Source organism: Oikopleura dioica, chromosome PAR, assembly GCF_907165135.1.
Source record: "Oikopleura dioica chromosome PAR, OKI2018_I68_1.0, whole genome shotgun sequence".
Taxonomy (NCBI): Eukaryota; Metazoa; Chordata; class Appendicularia; order Copelata; family Oikopleuridae; genus Oikopleura; species Oikopleura dioica.
The window spans coordinates 3,737,528-3,755,943 of record NC_137293.1 but is presented as its reverse complement, the minus strand read 5'-3'; the positions used below and the strand labels follow the sequence as shown (position 1 = coordinate 3,755,943).

General features: G+C 41.9%; 7 protein-coding genes, 1 long non-coding RNA gene and 1 other non-coding gene across 9 annotated transcripts; 6 read left to right on the top strand and 3 right to left on the bottom strand.

The window, feature by feature from the left end:
- Positions 1 to 146: 146 nt before the first annotated feature.
- LOC145701288 (uncharacterized) lies at positions 147 to 2,208 on the bottom strand. Its single transcript, XM_081778512.1, has 9 exons — positions 2,193 to 2,208; positions 1,945 to 2,149; positions 1,755 to 1,890; positions 1,466 to 1,713; positions 1,040 to 1,425; positions 784 to 997; positions 578 to 742; positions 358 to 536; positions 147 to 306 (listed from the first exon to the last, which is right to left on the bottom strand). The coding sequence occupies exons 1-9, from the start codon at positions 2,206 to 2,208 to the stop codon at positions 176 to 178; spliced, it is 1,680 nt and encodes a 559-aa protein (XP_081634638.1). The 3' UTR covers positions 147 to 175.
- A 398-nt stretch (positions 2,209 to 2,606) lies between these two features.
- On the top strand, positions 2,607 to 4,079 carry LOC145701287 (uncharacterized). Its single transcript, XM_081778511.1, has 3 exons — positions 2,607 to 2,652; positions 2,697 to 3,075; positions 3,121 to 4,079. Exons 1-3 carry the CDS (start codon positions 2,641 to 2,643, stop codon positions 4,077 to 4,079), a joined length of 1,350 nt encoding a protein of 449 aa, XP_081634637.1. The 5' UTR covers positions 2,607 to 2,640.
- Positions 4,080 to 4,396: 317 nt separating this feature from the next.
- On the top strand, positions 4,397 to 6,204 carry LOC145701286 (uncharacterized). The gene is made up of 6 exons (XM_081778510.1): positions 4,397 to 5,184; positions 5,231 to 5,423; positions 5,464 to 5,541; positions 5,607 to 5,838; positions 5,878 to 5,996; positions 6,038 to 6,204. The coding sequence occupies exons 1-6, from the start codon at positions 4,397 to 4,399 to the stop codon at positions 6,167 to 6,169; spliced, it is 1,542 nt and encodes a 513-aa protein (XP_081634636.1). The 3' UTR covers positions 6,170 to 6,204.
- A 33-nt stretch (positions 6,205 to 6,237) lies between these two features.
- LOC145705997 (uncharacterized) lies at positions 6,238 to 9,741 on the bottom strand. The gene is made up of 4 exons (XM_081783506.1): positions 9,087 to 9,741; positions 8,395 to 8,961; positions 6,761 to 8,331; positions 6,238 to 6,453 (listed from the first exon to the last, which is right to left on the bottom strand). Exons 1-4 carry the CDS (start codon positions 9,721 to 9,723, stop codon positions 6,439 to 6,441), a joined length of 2,790 nt encoding a protein of 929 aa, XP_081639632.1. The 5' UTR covers positions 9,724 to 9,741; the 3' UTR covers positions 6,238 to 6,438.
- A 448-nt stretch (positions 9,742 to 10,189) lies between these two features.
- Positions 10,190 to 10,261, top strand: TRNAE-UUC (transfer RNA glutamic acid (anticodon UUC)). Its single transcript has one exon. It is a non-coding gene; the product is annotated as a tRNA-Glu (tRNA).
- A 496-nt stretch (positions 10,262 to 10,757) lies between these two features.
- Positions 10,758 to 11,138, top strand: LOC145706007 (uncharacterized). Its single transcript, XR_014134646.1, has 2 exons — positions 10,758 to 10,946; positions 10,994 to 11,138. It is a non-coding gene; the product is annotated as an uncharacterized LOC145706007 (long non-coding RNA).
- A 696-nt stretch (positions 11,139 to 11,834) lies between these two features.
- Positions 11,835 to 13,813, top strand: LOC145706000 (myosin-VIIa-like). The gene is made up of 5 exons (XM_081783509.1): positions 11,835 to 12,812; positions 12,987 to 13,110; positions 13,147 to 13,380; positions 13,417 to 13,628; positions 13,679 to 13,813. Exons 1-5 carry the CDS (start codon positions 12,184 to 12,186, stop codon positions 13,788 to 13,790), a joined length of 1,311 nt encoding a protein of 436 aa, XP_081639635.1. The 5' UTR covers positions 11,835 to 12,183; the 3' UTR covers positions 13,791 to 13,813.
- Positions 13,814 to 14,911: 1,098 nt separating this feature from the next.
- On the bottom strand, positions 14,912 to 16,184 carry LOC145706002 (uncharacterized). The gene is made up of 5 exons (XM_081783511.1): positions 16,033 to 16,184; positions 15,779 to 15,994; positions 15,431 to 15,732; positions 15,213 to 15,387; positions 14,912 to 15,166 (listed from the first exon to the last, which is right to left on the bottom strand). The coding sequence occupies exons 1-5, from the start codon at positions 16,046 to 16,048 to the stop codon at positions 15,033 to 15,035; spliced, it is 843 nt and encodes a 280-aa protein (XP_081639637.1). The 5' UTR covers positions 16,049 to 16,184; the 3' UTR covers positions 14,912 to 15,032.
- A 312-nt stretch (positions 16,185 to 16,496) lies between these two features.
- LOC145701285 (uncharacterized) lies at positions 16,497 to 17,630 on the top strand. Its single transcript, XM_081778509.1, has 5 exons — positions 16,497 to 16,683; positions 16,734 to 17,158; positions 17,202 to 17,286; positions 17,327 to 17,500; positions 17,548 to 17,630. Exons 1-5 carry the CDS (start codon positions 16,497 to 16,499, stop codon positions 17,628 to 17,630), a joined length of 954 nt encoding a protein of 317 aa, XP_081634635.1.
- Positions 17,631 to 18,416: the final 786 nt, after the last annotated feature.

Sequence of the window (18,416 nt, the reverse complement as noted above, 5' to 3'; positions counted from 1 at the left end):
TGTCGAGATCAGCGGGAGTAGCTGGAGTAGCACCCGGAGGAGGTGATAAGTGTAAATAGAGATTAGCAGGCTTGTTGGAGATATAAATATCGTAAGGTGCTAACGATAACAATATGCGAATGCAGGGTCTTATCAGAGTACTGTATGTTTGTTTATTGTATCAAAAATTCAAGATTTAGATTTCTGGCTCTTCTGGTTCTTCAGTTGTAAAAACCTCTTCAGTCGTCCAAACTTCTTCGGTCGAGTCGACCGTCGACCAGATCTCCTCTGTTGTCCAAGCTTCGGTTCCGGGAGTTTCCGTCGTTTCTATAATTATGTTTTTTATAGAATTTTATTTACTCATTTGATTTTTTTTACCGATGACAGTTCCGTTGCATTCGCCGAAGAAAGTGTTGAGCGTTTTGAAAACAATAGGATTGTCGTAGGAATCGAGCGAAACAGATTCGGATTGCTCGGGCTGGCTGAAATCTGGGAAAACTTGTTGACCGAGCTCGTCGTTGAGATCAGCTTGGTTCACGAATCGCTCGATGAAGGTGCTTAACAATTCTTTCGACAATTTTTTAGCTTATTCACTTACACTTTTTCGCCACTTCCGTATGTACCACCATAGACATTGAGAGTTCGATCGTCAAAGACGATAGCTCGGAGCTTGGTTCTTGGCTGAAGCAATTTCCATTGTACTGATTGTTGAGTAGCTGGGTCGATATCCCATTCGTTTGTGATTTCGTGGAAGATGTGAACGCTAATTTTACATATGAAGGTATCAAAATGACTCGTTGTTACCCGTCGTATGCTTTGCCATTCATCCATCCTCCCATAACGATCATGTATCTTCGGTAAGCAACCATTGTGAGATCAGTTACCCCAGTGAGATAAGGGTTGTTTACCTCACCAACAGTTGTGTAGTCGTTGTTGACATCAAAAGTAGGGAAGAAAGTGTGCATGACACCATGAGAGTTGCCATCATCGTTGACTCCACCGATCATGTAGGTTCGAACTTAATTATTTATTCCTTTTTCTATTGCCCTTTATTTCCTACCTTGGTATCTGTTGTCAGCCAGAGCTCCTCGATTGTGCCCTTCTGGTGTTTCTGGGTAGTTTCGCCAATCAAAATTTCCGTCTTCATCCTGTGTGAAGAACAAGCAGACCTTTGTTCGACTAGAAGGACCGCAAATCATCAGTCCATCCTTATCTTCCTCTTTCAGATGATTGGCGTTTTGACAGACATGTCCACCGTTCCATTCAAGTTCAGCCACGTCTTCCTTATCACCAGGATTCTCCCACTCAGTAGGAAGAGACCACTGCGCTTCGACAAGACCACAGTCGGAAACTCGCCAGACGGTGTTGGAGCCATCTCCTCCAAGTACAAAGAGATTTCCGTTGTAGACAGCTTGACATCCAGAAAGTCCGTCCATGGCAGGTCCTCTAGAATCAAGAATATTCATCGTTTTAAAAAATAACAAACCGTCGGTCGAAGTCTTCAATTTCCATGTCTTGCTCAGTGACGACCCACTTGAGAAGCCGGGCAGGTTGGACATCAGGAGAGTTGGACATGACAAGAGTGGTCTGATTGTAAGCTTCATTGCAGAAGTTATCGCAAGGGCAGCCGTTTGGACAGAGAGGACCACATGGACAAGCATCGTGACATGCTTTTGCTTCCATTCCACATTCTTCAGTACAATGGTAGCCAAAGACCTCGCAGTTAAACATGCACTGCAAAGAAATAATTTTCAAACCGAAACGAATTGACTTACAGCGCAAGCTCGCGTGTGACAATCATCCATGCAAATTTCCGCCTCTTTGTAGTATGTTTCCGTGCAGTTGAGCTCGCATTCGTATTTTTTCTCAGTGTATGGATGGTCCACGATGTTATTATTGTCATCTATAACGCTAAGAGCAAAAATATTTTCTGGCAAAAAATTTTCTTTAGTAAAGAATCTTTACCATGGACAGCCATGAGGGCATTCAAGATGGCAGGGGCAGTAGGAAAAACAAGCTTCATGCTCTCGAAGACATTGATGCATTTGGTCGTAGTTTCCGCCGGAATTACCAATACACTCGTTCAAAATGACATTGCAATCATTTTCACAGACAACAGCCAAGTCAAGCGCATTGCATGACTCGTTAAAAACAGCAGTTGCCGTACCGGCTTTTTTGGGTTTGAGAATTTTTTTTGTGAAAATTTAGCGTACTGAAATTGCAAACCATTCCTAAAAAGACCAAAAGATGCCGCAACATTCTCTCTGAAAAAAGAATGCTCATTTTTTGTCCAAATGCCTGCCAAAATATTCACATATGGATCGTTCACATGCTACAGATTCCCCGATACAGTTTTGCTTTGATTGTTAGAATGTCACAGATGACATCAGCTTCTCCAACTTTCGAGAAATCATCAATTCTATCGCCCTTAAAATAAGCTGAGTCTCAGCTGCTGAGATAGGATTGCGGTAACGCTCTTTACGAATTTTTACAGTAACTTCCGTCGTCTTTCCTTCACCTGAGATTAACAATAGACTTCGTCGCATGTTCATTTTTGAATGAACTAAGAAACTTTGAAATAAAGAATATTTGTTCCGGATAATTTATTGCGATGCCAAGATTAATAGATTTAACTCCTCAGAAGAGGTCTGAAGAGATAACATGCAGAGCTTCGTAAGATATTTTTCTTTTTTTATAATAGTCAATATGGATTCTAGGGACCCTGGTATGACGCAGCTTATGTTGTGCCAGGATATGACTACACAACATGGAGTGCCGGAGCAGTCCGGTCTGGTCCGATGAACCTAGAAAGCGGGGCAAATTACTTGGTCGAGAAATGTGAGGGCAATTTCGGTATTCTTCTTTTTTGTCCGGTCCGACAGTTCATTCGCGTTGATTCTGCAATCATAAGGCCTGATAATTCTGGAATTTGCTGTGCAGGAAAGACAGCTTGCCCAACGCAAACTTGCGACGAGCTCAATTTTACTGACAAACTCGCAGCTTCGGTTAATGGCCAGCAAATGCTCAGTAGCTTGTCGACATGGAAGGTCGCTGATGAAATGACCTCAATTCCTGGTTGGACTTGTCAAGATATGAGTAAGCTAGATATGAGTTTTATTTTCACTTTAATAATAATTTAAGTCTCCAATCGAATGGAAATTCAGTACTCCTGCTGGGATAGCCCTGATTTTGATATGACATCAACATCAGCTTCATCAACGACGACGATGATGCCAACTCAGTCGTCAACAAATAACCCTACTGCTTCCACCACTCCTCGACCATCATCAACTACTCCGACATTCAGCTCGTCAACGTCAACGTCTGGTTCAACAACGACTCTCCCAAACACAACACTTCCGACAGGCTCCACTTCAACCGACTACACCAACACCGGATCGACTCCGAATTTCTCCTTGTCGAGCAGTTATCCTACAACAACACCATTCAACACGACCATTTCTACTTCAAAGCCGTACACAAATACAGGTTCAACACCCAATTTCTCTTCTACCACCACGTCAGGATCAACCACGAAGACAACTCAGCCAAATACTACCCTCCCAACCGGCTCGACTTCAACTCAATACACTAATACCGGCTCCACCCCCAATTTTTCTTCCTCAACTTCCGCAACCTCGACCACTCAGACAAATATAACTCTCCCTACCTTCACATCAAGCTCTCCTCCGACGACAACAACCACAAAAGTCCTCCCATCTTCAACAACAATAACACATACATCCGTTACTACTCCAACTACAGAGACAACCAAAACAACTACTTCTGGAATGATGACGACGACGACAACGATCAAAACTTCAACAATGCAATCCACAACCATGAAAACTACCACAACAACAAAGCCAACAACATGCGGTCTCGACGAAACGCTCAAACCGGGCGCTGTTGGCGAAGAAGTCGCAAGAGCTGCGGTCATCAAATTATTGAAAAAACTCAGCGGAAATCCAAGCGGAGACTTCGGATTAAAAGAGTCTGGATTTTTGCTTCGCGCAGCCTTTGCGTTGTCAAAATTCGGCGAGAAGAATACTCAGGAAGGAGCTCTCATTCAAAGTCATTGTTTCTTTCAAAATCATTGAATAGCTTCGAAAAAGTATGTTCATCAAATTTGGGAACTGGATGAATACCAATTCAACCAAACTTTGAACTCTCCTCTTGCGGCTTTCTTGACAAATGATATTGATTGGTTCAATTATGAAACTCTGGTTTATGATCAACTGAATGTCCCATACTTCTCTCTGGTTGCTTTTGTTACGTATACGGTCGGAATTGTCAAGGAAAGGATGACTGATTGCTTTCATCATTAAGCCGCTGAATTTTTTACTTGCTATAAATCAATTGCTTCGATTATCAATACAAAGAAATAATATATATGAGCTAAAGAAATATCAGAGTTATGGTCTCTCAAAATCCTTACAAGGTCCAAATTACGAATGACCTGGCCGTCCAGGGTGAGATCTTCAAGCAAATCACTCACAACAAGCTTACCGAATGGGTTGACAAAATCGCTGACTTGGAAATCATCCAAGCTGAAGACTGCGGATCACAAATGAACGACATCGTCTTTCTGGTCGATGAATCTGGCTCGGTCGGTGCAGATAATTTCAACCTGATGAAATCCTTCCTTGAGCAGTTTGCTTCTGTCGTCAATCCGGAAAAGACCCGGATCGCAGTTCGACCATTTTCAACTGAAACCTATCTTTATTTCGGTCTCAAAGAGAAGGAGAACAAGATCGATCTGATCAGAGCTCTTCCTTATCAAACTGGATGGACCAATACTTCCCTCGCTCTTCTCGGCGCAATGAATGATTTTGAAGACGATCGAAACTCCGTCAAAATTGTCATTACAATCACCGACGGTATCTCTCAAAACCCGATTGCCACAAAAGCCGCTGCTGAGAAACTCAAAGCCGATCCTAGAAACATCCAATCATTCGCCATCGGAGTTGCTGGAGCACAAATGTTTGAATTGGAAAATATCGCCTCGACTAAAGAACACGTCGAGATGCTCGAGAACTTCCAGGCCTTTGAGAAGATCCTCAGCACTGTGCTTAATAAAGTCTGCACCACTGGAATCAACATCCATCAGTCGGCAAAGATCGAAATTGCTGGAAAGACGGAAAAGATAGAGAGCAAGCTTTTGGCCCTAAAAATGAATGGAAAGAAATCGTTTGAGATCACTTCGTAAGATTTACTATCCAGTCATATTTTTATATTATTCGTGTTCTAGTGAGAAGAAAGCCATGGCGTATGTTTTCTTTGAGAACTCCAATCCAAGCTCTGCCATGTACGATTTCAGCTTCGAAATCGAAGCGGGAACGACAAAACAGTTCACGACCGACAGATACTACGAAAATATCTATATTGCCCTTTACAATGTTGAAGTTGAAGCAACGATTCTTTCAATTTTCATCAATGACAAGGTAATTTTCTCAAGTTAATTATTTTGATCTCGATTTTCAGAACTTTGAACTGATTCCTGAGATCACGAAATGTCCTTTTGGATCAAAATGTGTTGATTCTCAGTGCTTATGTGATGAGGTAAGGGGTTGATCTCGGCATTTTTACACTCGTTTCATATTTGCTTACAATAATTATATTTATAGGGCTACATCGTTTCTCGACGACCAGAAGGATGCATGTTCGACCCAACCCTGACCGCTTGCGATCGCTATGGCTCCAGATGCGGTGAAAACTCAGTCTGCTCCGTTCAAAAATACGCGCCCTACTACGAGTGCTCTTGCGCCGAAGGATACATTGGAGCTGCGCCAAAGTGCGTCAAGCAATGCGATGATGGAGAGAGAGAAATTAAAGAGTTTTTGGCTTTTGTCGAATATCGTGAGTTTACTCTTTTATCTCGAAAATGAATGCTTTTAGTTTGCAAAATTCAATTTTTCATCGACTACGAGCCGGTTGAGAATAACATTGTTGCGAATTTAAAAGTTGCGCAGAATTCTCAAGTCGATGTGAATGTCTCTTTGGATTCAATGCTCAAGGTAGGTCCTGAATTATCTCCCTATACCAGAAAGCGTTTAAGCATATGATTGCTTCTGAAATGCCAGAGGATGGAAAGTCGAAGCTAGAATACATGCTTGGCAAAAATATCGAAGACTTTATGCTTCATTTCTTTGAAAATGGAAATTTAGATGACCTTTTCGGAGGTCTGTAATGGTTGGTCAATAAATGATTTTTTTTCTCTTGCAATTAATTTCTTACGGATTCATTTGAAACTAATTTTGCTAATCTCTAAATTTATTAAAGAACCTTGGACAGTGTTAGTAACAATCAATTATAATTATAACTGATGACAGAAAGATAGAATAAGTAAGGAAGTGTATATTATTGAGCGAGAGAATAAACGACAAATGATTATTGATTTGAAAATTTTTGGGAAGAAATCAAATTTTGTAAGAATAGAACATCATCTTCGCTGATTTTTTAACACGATGGTTTCTAGAAAAAATGAGATAGAAATTTGATTTTTACAAAAATAATTTGTATATAGAATAAAAAAATAAAATGTTTATATACAAAAGGCTACATGTAAGCATATAAATTCTTAAATGATGAGATTCACGGTTAATATACAAGAAAAATATATACAATAAGAAAGATAGAAATAAAAATCATAAGGTATTTATAATATTATTCGACTTATGTTTTTATGTCGACGAATACGTAGATCTTTGGATAGAGCCTTTCTCATATAGGTAATATTATATTAATAATATTATATATGATACATAATTGATGAACAAACCGTTGTTCCCTTCATTATGGCCCAGGTATTTCTTCTATTTTTACATCGGACTCCGTAATTGCCAGTATTGGATCCATTATCGCACTTGACTTTGCAGTTGTTACCGACCTTGTTTCTCTTACATTTCCATGTGTGAGCACCAGCAGGAAGAGCATAAGCAGGGATTGTCGCAGCTAAGCATTTTTGAGCCCCTGAGCCTGAACCTGAGCCAGAACCGGAGCAAGAAGGAGCAGAGCCCCTGAAAACTTTCCAGGTGTTTTGGTTGTTCTTGTTCACGCACACAATGGTGTAGCTCTTGTTGACCGCCTGGTTTTTGCATCTGACCTTGCATTTTCGCTTGCTGTTGACGATTTTGGTGCATTGCCACTTAAATTCACCGTTTGCAGGATTCAGAGCCTCTGGAATTGATGAGAGAACGCAAACAGGAACAGGTGTGGTTGGTGGCTCAGTTGGAGGCTCCGTTGGTGGTTCAGTTGGTGGTTCAGTTGGTGGTTCAGTTGGTGGTTCAGTTGGTGGTTCAGTTGGTGGTTCAGTTGGTGGTTCAGTTGGTGGTTCAGTTGGTGGTTCAGTTGGTGGTTCAGTTGGTGGTTCAGTTGGTGGTTCAGTTGGTGGCTCAGTTGGTGGTTCAGTTGGCGGTTCAGTTGGTGGTTCAGTTGGTGGCTCAGTTGGTGGTTCAGTTGGTGGTTCAGTTGGTGGTTCAGTTGGTGGTTCAGTTGGTGGTTCAGTTGGTGGCTCAGTTGGTGGTTCAGTTGGCGGTTCAGTTGGTGGTTCAGTTGGTGGTTCAGTTGGTGGTTCAGTTGGTGGTTCAGTTGGTGGTTCAGTTGGTGGCTCAGTTGGTGGCTCCGTTGGTGGTTCAGTTGGTGGTTCTGTTGGTGGTTCAGTTGGCGGTTCAGTCGGCGGTTCCGTCCGGTCATCAATACACTCACTGCCATTAATGTTGCCTTCAACATTCCAGCAGAAATCAGGAGCGTCGCCAAGTACTTGGTTATAGTAATAATTTGATGTCGCTGAAACATAAAGTTTCCATCCGCCATTCTGATATCTGAGAACAGCTAGGTCATCATATCCAGTGCAAGGGTAGGTTCCAGAACCAGAATCACGAGTACAAATAAATTCGATCCCTGACGGGTGAACATATCTGACTGTCTGGCAACAGGGATAGTTGTAAATACAGTTTTCGCCGTTTGGATCGTCTTCGTAAGTATTGATTGCTTGAGCAAGGGTTGTGTATCCACTTTTGCAAGCACAGGTGTACGCTTCACGAGTATCGGTACAGTCAGCATTCGCACCACATTGATCAGTTCCATCGCTACACTCGTCAACTTCAGGGATGAATTCACAAGTCTCGCCGTCGCCTTTGTATCCTTCGTTGCACTCACAAATGTGACTGCTGAATCCGCTCGTGCACGTAGCATTTGGGTCGCATGGATCGCCAGCACAATGATCTGTCAGTGCAGGGCCGTCGTTTATGCATTTCAAGTTGGTGCTATAGTTCCATTGAGTGTTCATCGGTGGGCAGACATCATTCGACTGTATGAGGTCCCACCAGCCATAACTACCGCCTTTGAAAGGTTATTTATCAAAATTAATGGCTTTATTATTAAAATGATTACTAATAACCTTCCCTGTATAAGGATAGTTTGATGGTCGCAGCACAATCCAATGACCTCCGTTGTACGATGTCCACGCAAGGGCACTCCCGTCCGTGCAGGCGTACGTTCCTTTCCCGAAGAAAAGATTGTCTGTTGTGTAGACACATTCAGCGCTAAAACGAGCTATTCCGCCACAGCAGCCGTCGGGAGTTGGTGGATACTTTGGCTGACACGGTACAAGTGTTCCGTCTTCATCTTCGTTGTTCGGGCAATCTTGCCAGCCATCGCAAAGTCGATCAGTGAAAACGTTTCGTATCGCTCCAACTTCGTCAGGAGTCGAGCATGTTGTTCCATCTTTGGGTTGAAAATTCGGGAACAATGGATTGTTGCCGCCATCGACCATGTCTTGGCAGTAGAATCTCTGCGCTTGAAGCGCGTCAGTTGTAGAAATTCTCGGACCATCTTGAATGTAGTCTCCATTCTTGAGGGTTGCGACGGGGATAGTGTCATCTTTGGCAAAACCAAAGGAGGGGTAGGACATGACTGAGCGAGGCTCATATACGCTGCCCATGTCATACCAGTCGTTCGATCCCATAGCTTCCCATTGACCTTGAAAATTATTCATTATTTTTCTGTCAAAAAACAATCCTGAAATTCGAGAAAAATTTGGTTAACAAAGACCAAAGCTTCAAAATATTAAAAAACATTCCTATCTCTTTAAAAAACCCTCTTACTCGGCTCAGTTGTTGCATCCATGTTGACAGTGATGTAGTTATCTCTATCCGGCCTCGACTGCTCATGAAGGAATCCGAGAGCGTGGAGAACTTCGTGCTGAACGACCTCGATCGAACCAGCGCAGCCGTCGGACAAGTTGATAACTTGCCAGCCAGCTGGTACTCCGAACTCAGTCACACTTGTGGCGCCAATATCGTTGTTGTAGTATCCAGAGGTTTGGCCGAGCGCTGAAAAGCAGGAACCTGGGTTTGTGATGAAGACGATTCCGTTGGCATATTCGGTGTTGGCTGGATCCGAAACGTATGGCATGTCGAAACAAGCGAGATCGTCAGCAAGAGCAGCCATGGAAGAAGTGATGTTGTCCTCGAAACTGGAAACGGAAGAATGAATAGCGAATGGGACAGTGATCGGGCCGCCTTGCGCAACTGGTGTCCATCGCCTGGCGTAAGCTGCTACGCCTCTGGTCAAGAGAGAATCTCCAACGGGATTGCCATCGAGATCAACTTGTTGATCACTGCTGATGATGTGGTAAGAAGAGGTATCAACTCCGGCGGCTTCGAAGACCTTCGCAGTTTCCTTGGTGATGTCAAACTTGTGACCCAGCGTGCTGGCAAGCAGCGAGCTCAAAAGCTTCATCTCTTCTCTGAATCAACCCTTAAAAATTTACTCTCAAAAAATTGCGAAAAAAATGAACTCTCTTACTCTCACGACGCAGCTCAGAAGAATGAATTCTTGCGCAAAAAGCAGGAGCATATATGCAGCTTAATTTGTAGCAGCAACAAGTCAGGACATACCAAGAATAGAACGTGCGGTTGTTTGTACTTACAACACTTCCCGAGCAGAGCCACGGACTATTATCTTAATTATTTCATAAGTTAACCTTTCAATTACGCATGTGGTAAGTTCATGAGCTTTTCTCAGAAAATCGATTTTACAAATGACCAATTTCAAAAGGCCATTTTCCTCCAAATGCTATAAAAATCTTATATAAACGAAGAAAATTATTGTGATTTTAAAATTTACTCAAAAATAAAGAACCATTCTTATCCATTTCTTTGAATAGAGCATTTTTCATATTGACAATTTCTCGACCATTTCTCAGTCCCACATGGTCTAGGGGTTAGGATTTCGGATTTTCACTCCGACGGCCCGGGTTCGATTCCCGGTGTGGGAGGACTTTTTGATTTTTTCTCCCTCGACAATACTGGGAATCGTCCCATCTGGCCCGAAATTCGACCACTTGGAATTTTTTCAAATTTTCCTTATTAAAAGAAAAAGTGAAAATAATGAGCCGGCGACGAAATCAACAACAACAAGTGATTGATCCAGCGGAATTGGATATTCCCCAGCTTGAGCAATTCAAGGCAAGTTTAGTTCAATAAGAAGTAAAGGGACAAGAAAGATTTTAGGGAGGGCTACAAGCTGAGCTTCAGAGCATTCAAGGGGCGATTCAAGAAATGAGCCAAGCAAATGAATCCTTGATGATGGCTCAACTTTCATGCGATCAAGTCAAGGACACGATTCTTGAAAAAGATCTTGATGTCATGGTCCCAATGACAAGTAAACAACCATTTTTTATTTAAGTCTGAATGAAAATTAAGATTTTCTCTTCGTCAGAGGAAAGCTGATTCCCGAAGCAGACGTCATGGTCGATCTTGGTGCAGAAACAATGATACTGGGCTCGGCAACCTGTGTAAACGGAACCAGGGACTTAGAAAAGATAGCCGCGTAGCGCCCTTTTCAGTACCCTGACTCAGGTTTTTACAAAGGTTGCCGAGCCCAGAAATGATAGAAATGAGCCCTGAAAAAGCCACCGAACATTTTTCTCGTCGCGGTGAAAGCCTCAAAACACATCTTAGGTATTACGAATTTCCCCTATTTTATAATAAACTAATGAATTCTCCAGCCGGGTCGGAGAAACAATGAGCGTAAAGGAAATCCAATTCATCAGAATCTCCAAAGAGCTTGAAGAGCGAATGCAACAACTTTCTATTCAAAACAAGATGAATTTTCTGGAATAATTACAGTCAATAAACTTTTGAATTTACGGACGTACATGCGCCCCTGAATAATGCAGCTCGAGTAGCGCGCCGGATAATCCTCTCAGGCGGCGTTCCGCAGAAGTGGGTTCCGGTCGCGGTTGTGTTTTGCGTTCTTTCCTCAGCAGGTGTTTATGCTCCCCGCCCTACGGCTAAGGACCTACACTCCGGATTGTCCAAGTGTTGTGAATGAACCTGCAAGTGGACGAGTTTTGCCCAAAGAAAATTTTTTCATTTTCACGTTTTTGCTATTTTTTATTGACTGTATTTCATTCTACGCAAGTTTTGTCGAGAAAATAAGCAGAAGATATGATGCACAGAGCGAGTTTCATGGCCCTACCAAGGTTGGAAGGGATTATAGAGGAAGATGATGGATCAGGAAGAGTTTTCAGGATAAATGAAATAAATATTTTTTTCTAATAATTAATAAAGAAAAGGAGTTTCAGGTTTTCACTGTGTTTTTCTCTCTCAATACTGGGCCCATGGGGGAGCACTTGGTCCTCTAGAATATCGTTTTATCAAGAAAATATTTGACTCGATTCATATTTTGTGGAGTAACTAAGCCGTAAGATCTCTGGAAATCAATTTTACGACTCTCTTTTCATGAGTTGCCGATTCTTTTTGTCCGCCCCTGTTCAAGCGTAAAAAATAAAGAAACGTTGCAAAAGTACTCTTTCGAGAAAGAAAATAATAAAACTCGGAATCAGAAGAAGCCATTTTGGAAACATCAGAACACGACGATTCTGGCGACTGCATCATCGTCCCAGCGATGCTGAGAATCGCCGATAAACTGTTTGTGAACAAGAGAAAGCCGCTGAATGAGCCGCAGGGGTCGAGTGAAGCGCTGACGATTTTGAATAATGAGAAGAATAGTGAAAGTTTACATTATGCAAGGAATGGTCTTTTATTTTCTTTGAGGAATTCTTCTATTGTGGACATTTTTTGACCAAATAAAAGAGGCTGCCATTCAATCCTTTCATCCCTCATTCAAGACTCGGACACGCCTCTAGAATTCTCGCCTTCGAATTCTGAAGCTAACATAAACAACCAAATCCTCATGAAAATCCAAAACATCGTCGAAGTCGGCCTCCGCCGCCAAAACCTCCGGGAAGAGCTTTACTGTCAAGCTCTTCTATCACTTCATCTTGCCCAAAGCGCAAGGCAACAGAAGATCGCCTGGGTTTATTTAGCCCTTTTGGTGGGCTGCTTTTTGCCGAGTCAGAGGCTCAAATCGTTGTTGGACAATTTTATCTCGGAGAAGTCGAGTGAGAATATTTCAGAAGCGCTTTATTGCGGCGAAAAATTGAAACGATCCAACGAAGCAATGGTGCAGAAAAAGGCGGAAAAGATCGACGGCGTCGACATTTTCCACGAGCTCCGGCAACAACGAAGAGCACCACCGTCTAGTTACGAATTCTGGGCGGCGATTCGAAAGTCGCAGAGCGTCGTTGCAGTTGTTTGCCCTGATGAAGCAAAAAGAAGCGTCGCAGCGGATTCTTCCTCGACGGCCGCGGAAATTGTCGAAAAAGTTTGTGCAAGGCTGGAGATCAAGGACCCCTTTGGCTTTTCGCTATTCATAAGAGCTGGGCAACGATTGGCGCCAGTTGGAGAAGGAGGGGTTTATTTGATGGATGCGATTTGGCAGGCGGAACGATTTTCGGCAGAACAAGGGCTCGATCCTCCACAGTAAGCGATTCTTTCTAATATGAAATCAACGGATAAAACATATTATATTTGTGATATATCGAGACAAATAACTCAGTAGGGTAGAGTTTATATTTATCGGTGATAACTTGCATTTTTGCATGATATGGTTTTCAAATTTTACGGTATGAAGCCCTAGATAAAATTCATTTCTAGAGTTTTTCTCCGTCGAGATCTGTTCCCACTCCACTGGCATCCCGAACTTGATCGACCAGCAGCTCGTCTTATTTTCGCCCAAGTCTGTTCCTCCGTCCGCACCGGCGAAAACCGAACAAACTCAGTAAGCTCTCATCAAATTTTCTTCTTTATTAAAAAGTCCCAAGATCTCGCTCTTCTCGCCGCCTACCAGTTCATCAACGAAAACGGCCGCGTTCTCGATCATAATGAGAAGCGAATCACGCAGCATTGTGATCAAGTGATGCCAGGATCGGTTTTTAGGAATGCTCAGAAAAGTACGAAGAAAGAGTGGATCAAAATGGTTCAAAAGACGATCTCGGAAGTGAAAAAGTTGAACCCGATAGATTTGACGAGCGATGTGATTGTTGAAAAGGTACTTTCCAAACCGATTTCCTTCTCCAAAATTCAGGTCGTGCGATTCGCCCTGAACACCTGGTCCGCCTCTTTTTCTCGTCGATACGATATCCGAGGATTCTCGATCATCGGAAAGCAAAAAGAAGCTTCGGGACACATCAGTCTCGAAATGAACCACAGGACTTTTCACATCAGAAGTTTGAGCGGAGAAGAATATCATAAAATTATGACCAAGCATATAAGAAAATGCTTTCTTCTTCCAGTTAGGTAAGCAGCTATTGATCGGAATCAAGGAAGAGTACCGTTTCTTTTTCTAGAGAAGATGGACTCGGCCGAATTCAAATAGCAACAGACGAAGAAATAATAAATCTCATCACGCCCTTTTCCGCCGAGCTTCATAAGATCATCAACAGACTTATCAGTAACTAAATACCTGTATACAAACTCCTGTAAATATAAGAATAAACATTCCAAAGAAAAAAAAAAGAAAGAAACAGGCGTTTTATTGACAAGTTTTCTATGCAATTGATGTTTGAACTCGTGAACTCGAATCTTCAGAAAATGAAAGTAAATAATTTATAAGCGGTTAGTAGCTGCTTACTTGAAAGTGAAGAAATATTTTGTTCTTTTGCCATCCAGTAGACAATTGCGCCGAAAATGACTGCGACGCAACCGCCAACTAGGGTCACTTCATATTGATAGCCTAAAATTCAGCTTCCTTATTCCCCGATTTTCACCTTCAATTTGCACTTACATTGAATTTTTAAAAGCTGTGAACAATCAGCAAGCATTTTCTCTCTTTCTTCGTCTTTCCTCCTTCAATTACCCCTTTTTGCAAAGTTGACTTGCATCATCAAAATTCAGCGTCGTCTCCAGCAAAACCAAATGTGTCTTCTTCTCTTTTCGCTCCGGCGCTTTATGTCAGTGATTCTTCTTTTGAATGATTATGCAGCCCCGTCGCGGAATATTAGCGAAGTTTACTCTGAAGAAAGGTTGAATTATTCAAGCCACATAAAGAGCTAAACAGATGAATCAAAATACACATTCAAACAGTCACATCATCGATGGATTATTCAGTCGATTCTTGTTTTCGTTTTGAGCTCGGATGAGCTACAGTTAACCGCATCAGTGGTCATAGTGGCTTAATTTTTCGATAATAAATTCATTATAATAATCAGATATCTTTACTTTATCAGTTATTTTCTGATAAATAGTGTGCTTTTGTAAATCTTGAATATACCCAATATAAAAGGGATTTTAAGTCTTTTAAAGTCTTTTTAAAGTCTTCTTTAACAGTATTTGTCTCTCTCCTTGTTTCGAGTTTGTTTCAAAATTGCATCTGACGGAGCAACGGAGGTAAATCCCGGGACTAATCGAGTTGAATGCTTATTTCATTTGGGAGGCTGGGCTCATTCACTTTTATGGTCCCTCCAACGAGCTATTTCGAACTTGCCTGTAAAAAGGATTATACCAGTCGATCTTTATTTGATGATCTTAATGCACTGCCAGATTTTAAAAGCTTTTTTGAAGGATGAGACATGGACTTTTGATGATTTTTTATTTATTTATTTATGCGACAATTTTTACAAAAAAAAGTGATTTTAACTTTGATTCTCGAATTAAACAGCATTTGAAAAGCTTTAACTCCAAAACCAAGGACATTTTTTATGACTAGTTCACAACAGTGCCACCTCTAGCATCGCATGTTCCAAAGGGCACGATTTTCTTGGAAAAGAAAACTTCGTCTCCATCGGATTCGGTGAATTCGCAGCATTCGCGGCTCATTGAATCGAATGGAAGTCGATCTAGAAATATTTCTTAGAACAGAGAATATTCTCATGTTGATCTTACCTGGATATGTTCCACAACACTGGTCCTTAGCATTGTGTCCCTCCATGTTAACTTTCAAACAGCCAGCTTCGCTATTATCGGTAGGATCAAAAGATCCGCCGCCGTTCAGGGTTCGATACGTTTCGTTGACGCAAAATTCCGAATCGGCGACTCCAGCAAGCTGGTCGGCTTCGCACTTGAAAATCAAATTACTATTTGATTGTCAAATTTGAATTTACCTGAGCGTTGACTTTTGCGAGTTTTTCGGCGAACATGACGTCACATTTACAGGCGTCGACGTTTGGTCCAGCTTGGCAGTCGAGTGATCTCTCGCCAGTTTCGGTATCGACGTTGAAGTTGACCGAGTATTCGAAGAGGTTGGGGCTGGAGCCGTGGTCGAGATTGAGACACTTGTAGCACTTGTACAGTTGTCCACAAAGGTTGTCGATTTCGTCGACGGTTTGGCCGCCACCGATGACTCCTCTCATTGGCCCGACGATCCAGCAGTAGCATCCGTAGTTTGTGAAATTGTCCAGGAAGTCTTACAAGAATGAATGAGGATCTTTCTTGAGAGGGTTCTCTCTTACCTTGAATTTCCATTTCGAACTGATCACTTCTCGACATAATTCGGCTTTCATCGAGAAAAACTGCCATGGCGGACAGTCCCATGAGCGCATCTTCATTTCCGTAGTTGTATCCTCGTTCTTGAGCTCCAACAAGATTTTGGAAAAAATCACCACCAAAGTTTCGTCGGAAATCATTAACTCGAACGGTTTTTGCCGATGTGGCCGCGAGAAAAGTTGCTAAAGAAGATATTTATTGTTTTTGCCTATTTATTCACCTGTTAATAGCTTCATTGTTTCTCTCTCAAAAAGATTCTTTTACTCTCGCTGTTTCGCAAGCTCTTATGGATTGAGTGTCCCTGCGGTTGGCATTTTAAAGTGCTGCGGATTTGGCGGAACCGTCCAAAATATCAAAGCGTAAATCAGAAAGGTGGGAGAGAAGCGACAGCGTGTGGCGTAACTAATTTGCTGCCATGTGGCTCTTTTAGAGGTCAACAGTTTTATCCATTTTTTCATGGCGCTTTCTATGCTTCCGGTTTCTTATAATGCTTTTTTCTTGAAGATAACAGACACGCAAAAACCGGGACACATGGGTGTTTCCCTTGAAGCACAAGCTTGAAAGGTTCAATAAGTACGGCTATATATTGATCTTCAATTTATGGAATATCTGAAATCATTGAGCCATAAAATTGACAGCGATCTTCCATATACTACCCACAATTCCTTTCTTCCATTAAAAAGTATGCGCTTTTTTCCGATATTTTTCCTTTTTCTGGAAAATGCTTTGGCAAAAGAAGAGAGCACTTCTTCTACTACAACTATCGAACAAACAACTCCAACTTCGGCTTCATATTCTTCTACTGTGGAATCAACAACTGAAAACCCGGAGCTTACTCCTCAAAACACCGAGAGACAAGGAACAACAAAAGGTAAATTTTTTTAATTGTCGATCTTTCAAGTTGAATTTCGTTCATTTAAGCCGCACGAGATCCCGTCGAAAGTCAGCTCGATTCACACACATCTACAACAGCCCCGACTGCCTCACAATTCGAAGACGATCATGAACCAACAGAGCCAACTTCGCCCGCAAAAAATATGAGCCCTCGTCAATTAGATCGAACATTATCGGAAACTACCCAAGAGAATGTTAACGTAATCGAGAGCAGTTCCGAGCCAAACGAGACGCCAGCGACGATGGATCCGCAAAACACAACAGAATCCTTGGCGAACTCAACTGAGACTTCTACGACTTTGGAAAGAAACGCGACAGTAACTGCAACAACATCAGCTTCTTCGAAATCAACAACATCGACTTATCAAGCAACAACGACAATGCTCTCATCTACTACAACACAAGATACAACCCGAGTTCTGACAATAACCAATTCAACTCGAGCTCAAAATGTAAACCTCCCCCAGAATATTCCTTTTCACCATTTCTGTTCAGGATACTTCGAATCGATCTAGCACTTCTTCTCCAACATCAACAAAGCTTGAGACAAGTACAAAAACGCCGGTCCCAACATTTTCAGGTAATAAAACTCTTACTGCATATCTTTAATTTCAAACTAGCGACAACAACTCCGAATACAACTACCACAACAACTTCAACAACAACGACAACAACAACAACGCCAGACAACTCGTCTATGGTTCTGGACGGTGCTGACCGTATCGATGATTCATCCCAACCGCCCATCATTGGTGGCCTACCCGTCCTTAGCCCTCCTGATGGTGACAATGAAGGTTATTAAAAATTTCACTTGTTCTTCAATGACCTTTTTTTCTTTTAGACCAAAACGACCCTGACAATTCCGACGCTTTCATTTTCATCTCAACCGATTTGCTTCTCATCCTCTTTTCTTTGATTTTTTGAGAAACCATCTTGAAATAAAATCGCGAAAAATGCTAATCTGCGCTTAATTGATCCGAGTTCAAGAGCCAAAATACCACCGCATGGGTCTAAAAATTGCCGCCAAGTCGATTTACCACTAGAATGCCATGTGACCACGATCCACGCTAGAAAAGGTTGCCTAGAAAAGGTGAACTTGGGACAGCCAAGTTTTGAAATTAATGAAGTTCTCGGTGAAAAAACTTGATCTTGGTATTTTTCTCTCATCATTTACCTCTTACTCTTGCGGTTTTAATCATTCATCTCTTTGTCTAAATGACGCTATTGGCTTTGGAGACAGTCAGAGTTACAGTCAGGGTTAAACTGCAAAAAGCAGTTGTCACTTTTTTGTCACTTTGAGCTGGACTAGCGCAGATTGGCCGAGCGCGCCTGGGACAACCTGCTTGGATAGATTTAGAGCCATTTCCCAAAAAAGACAAGATCGAACCCAGATTCTCGTGCCTTGAAGAGAGCTAAGGGTTTCTCTCTTCCTTGATTTCAGAGAGAATTGGGAGAGACTGAAAGAGAAGAGGGAAGAAGATTCTTCAGAGTTCTAGATTCTAGAAGAAGCTCGAAATGGTTGCGATTGTCGAATATCCGAATCATAACACAAGGGTACTTTATAAATTGAAATAATAGGCAACACCCAAATTAAGCCTCTTCTTTATTTTTTATTAAAAAAATACCTCGAAATTATTGAAAATGAAACTTTTTCGAACGATCTCGAGTCAAGATCTCCATTTTTTAATAGTCAAATCATTTTGACTCAAA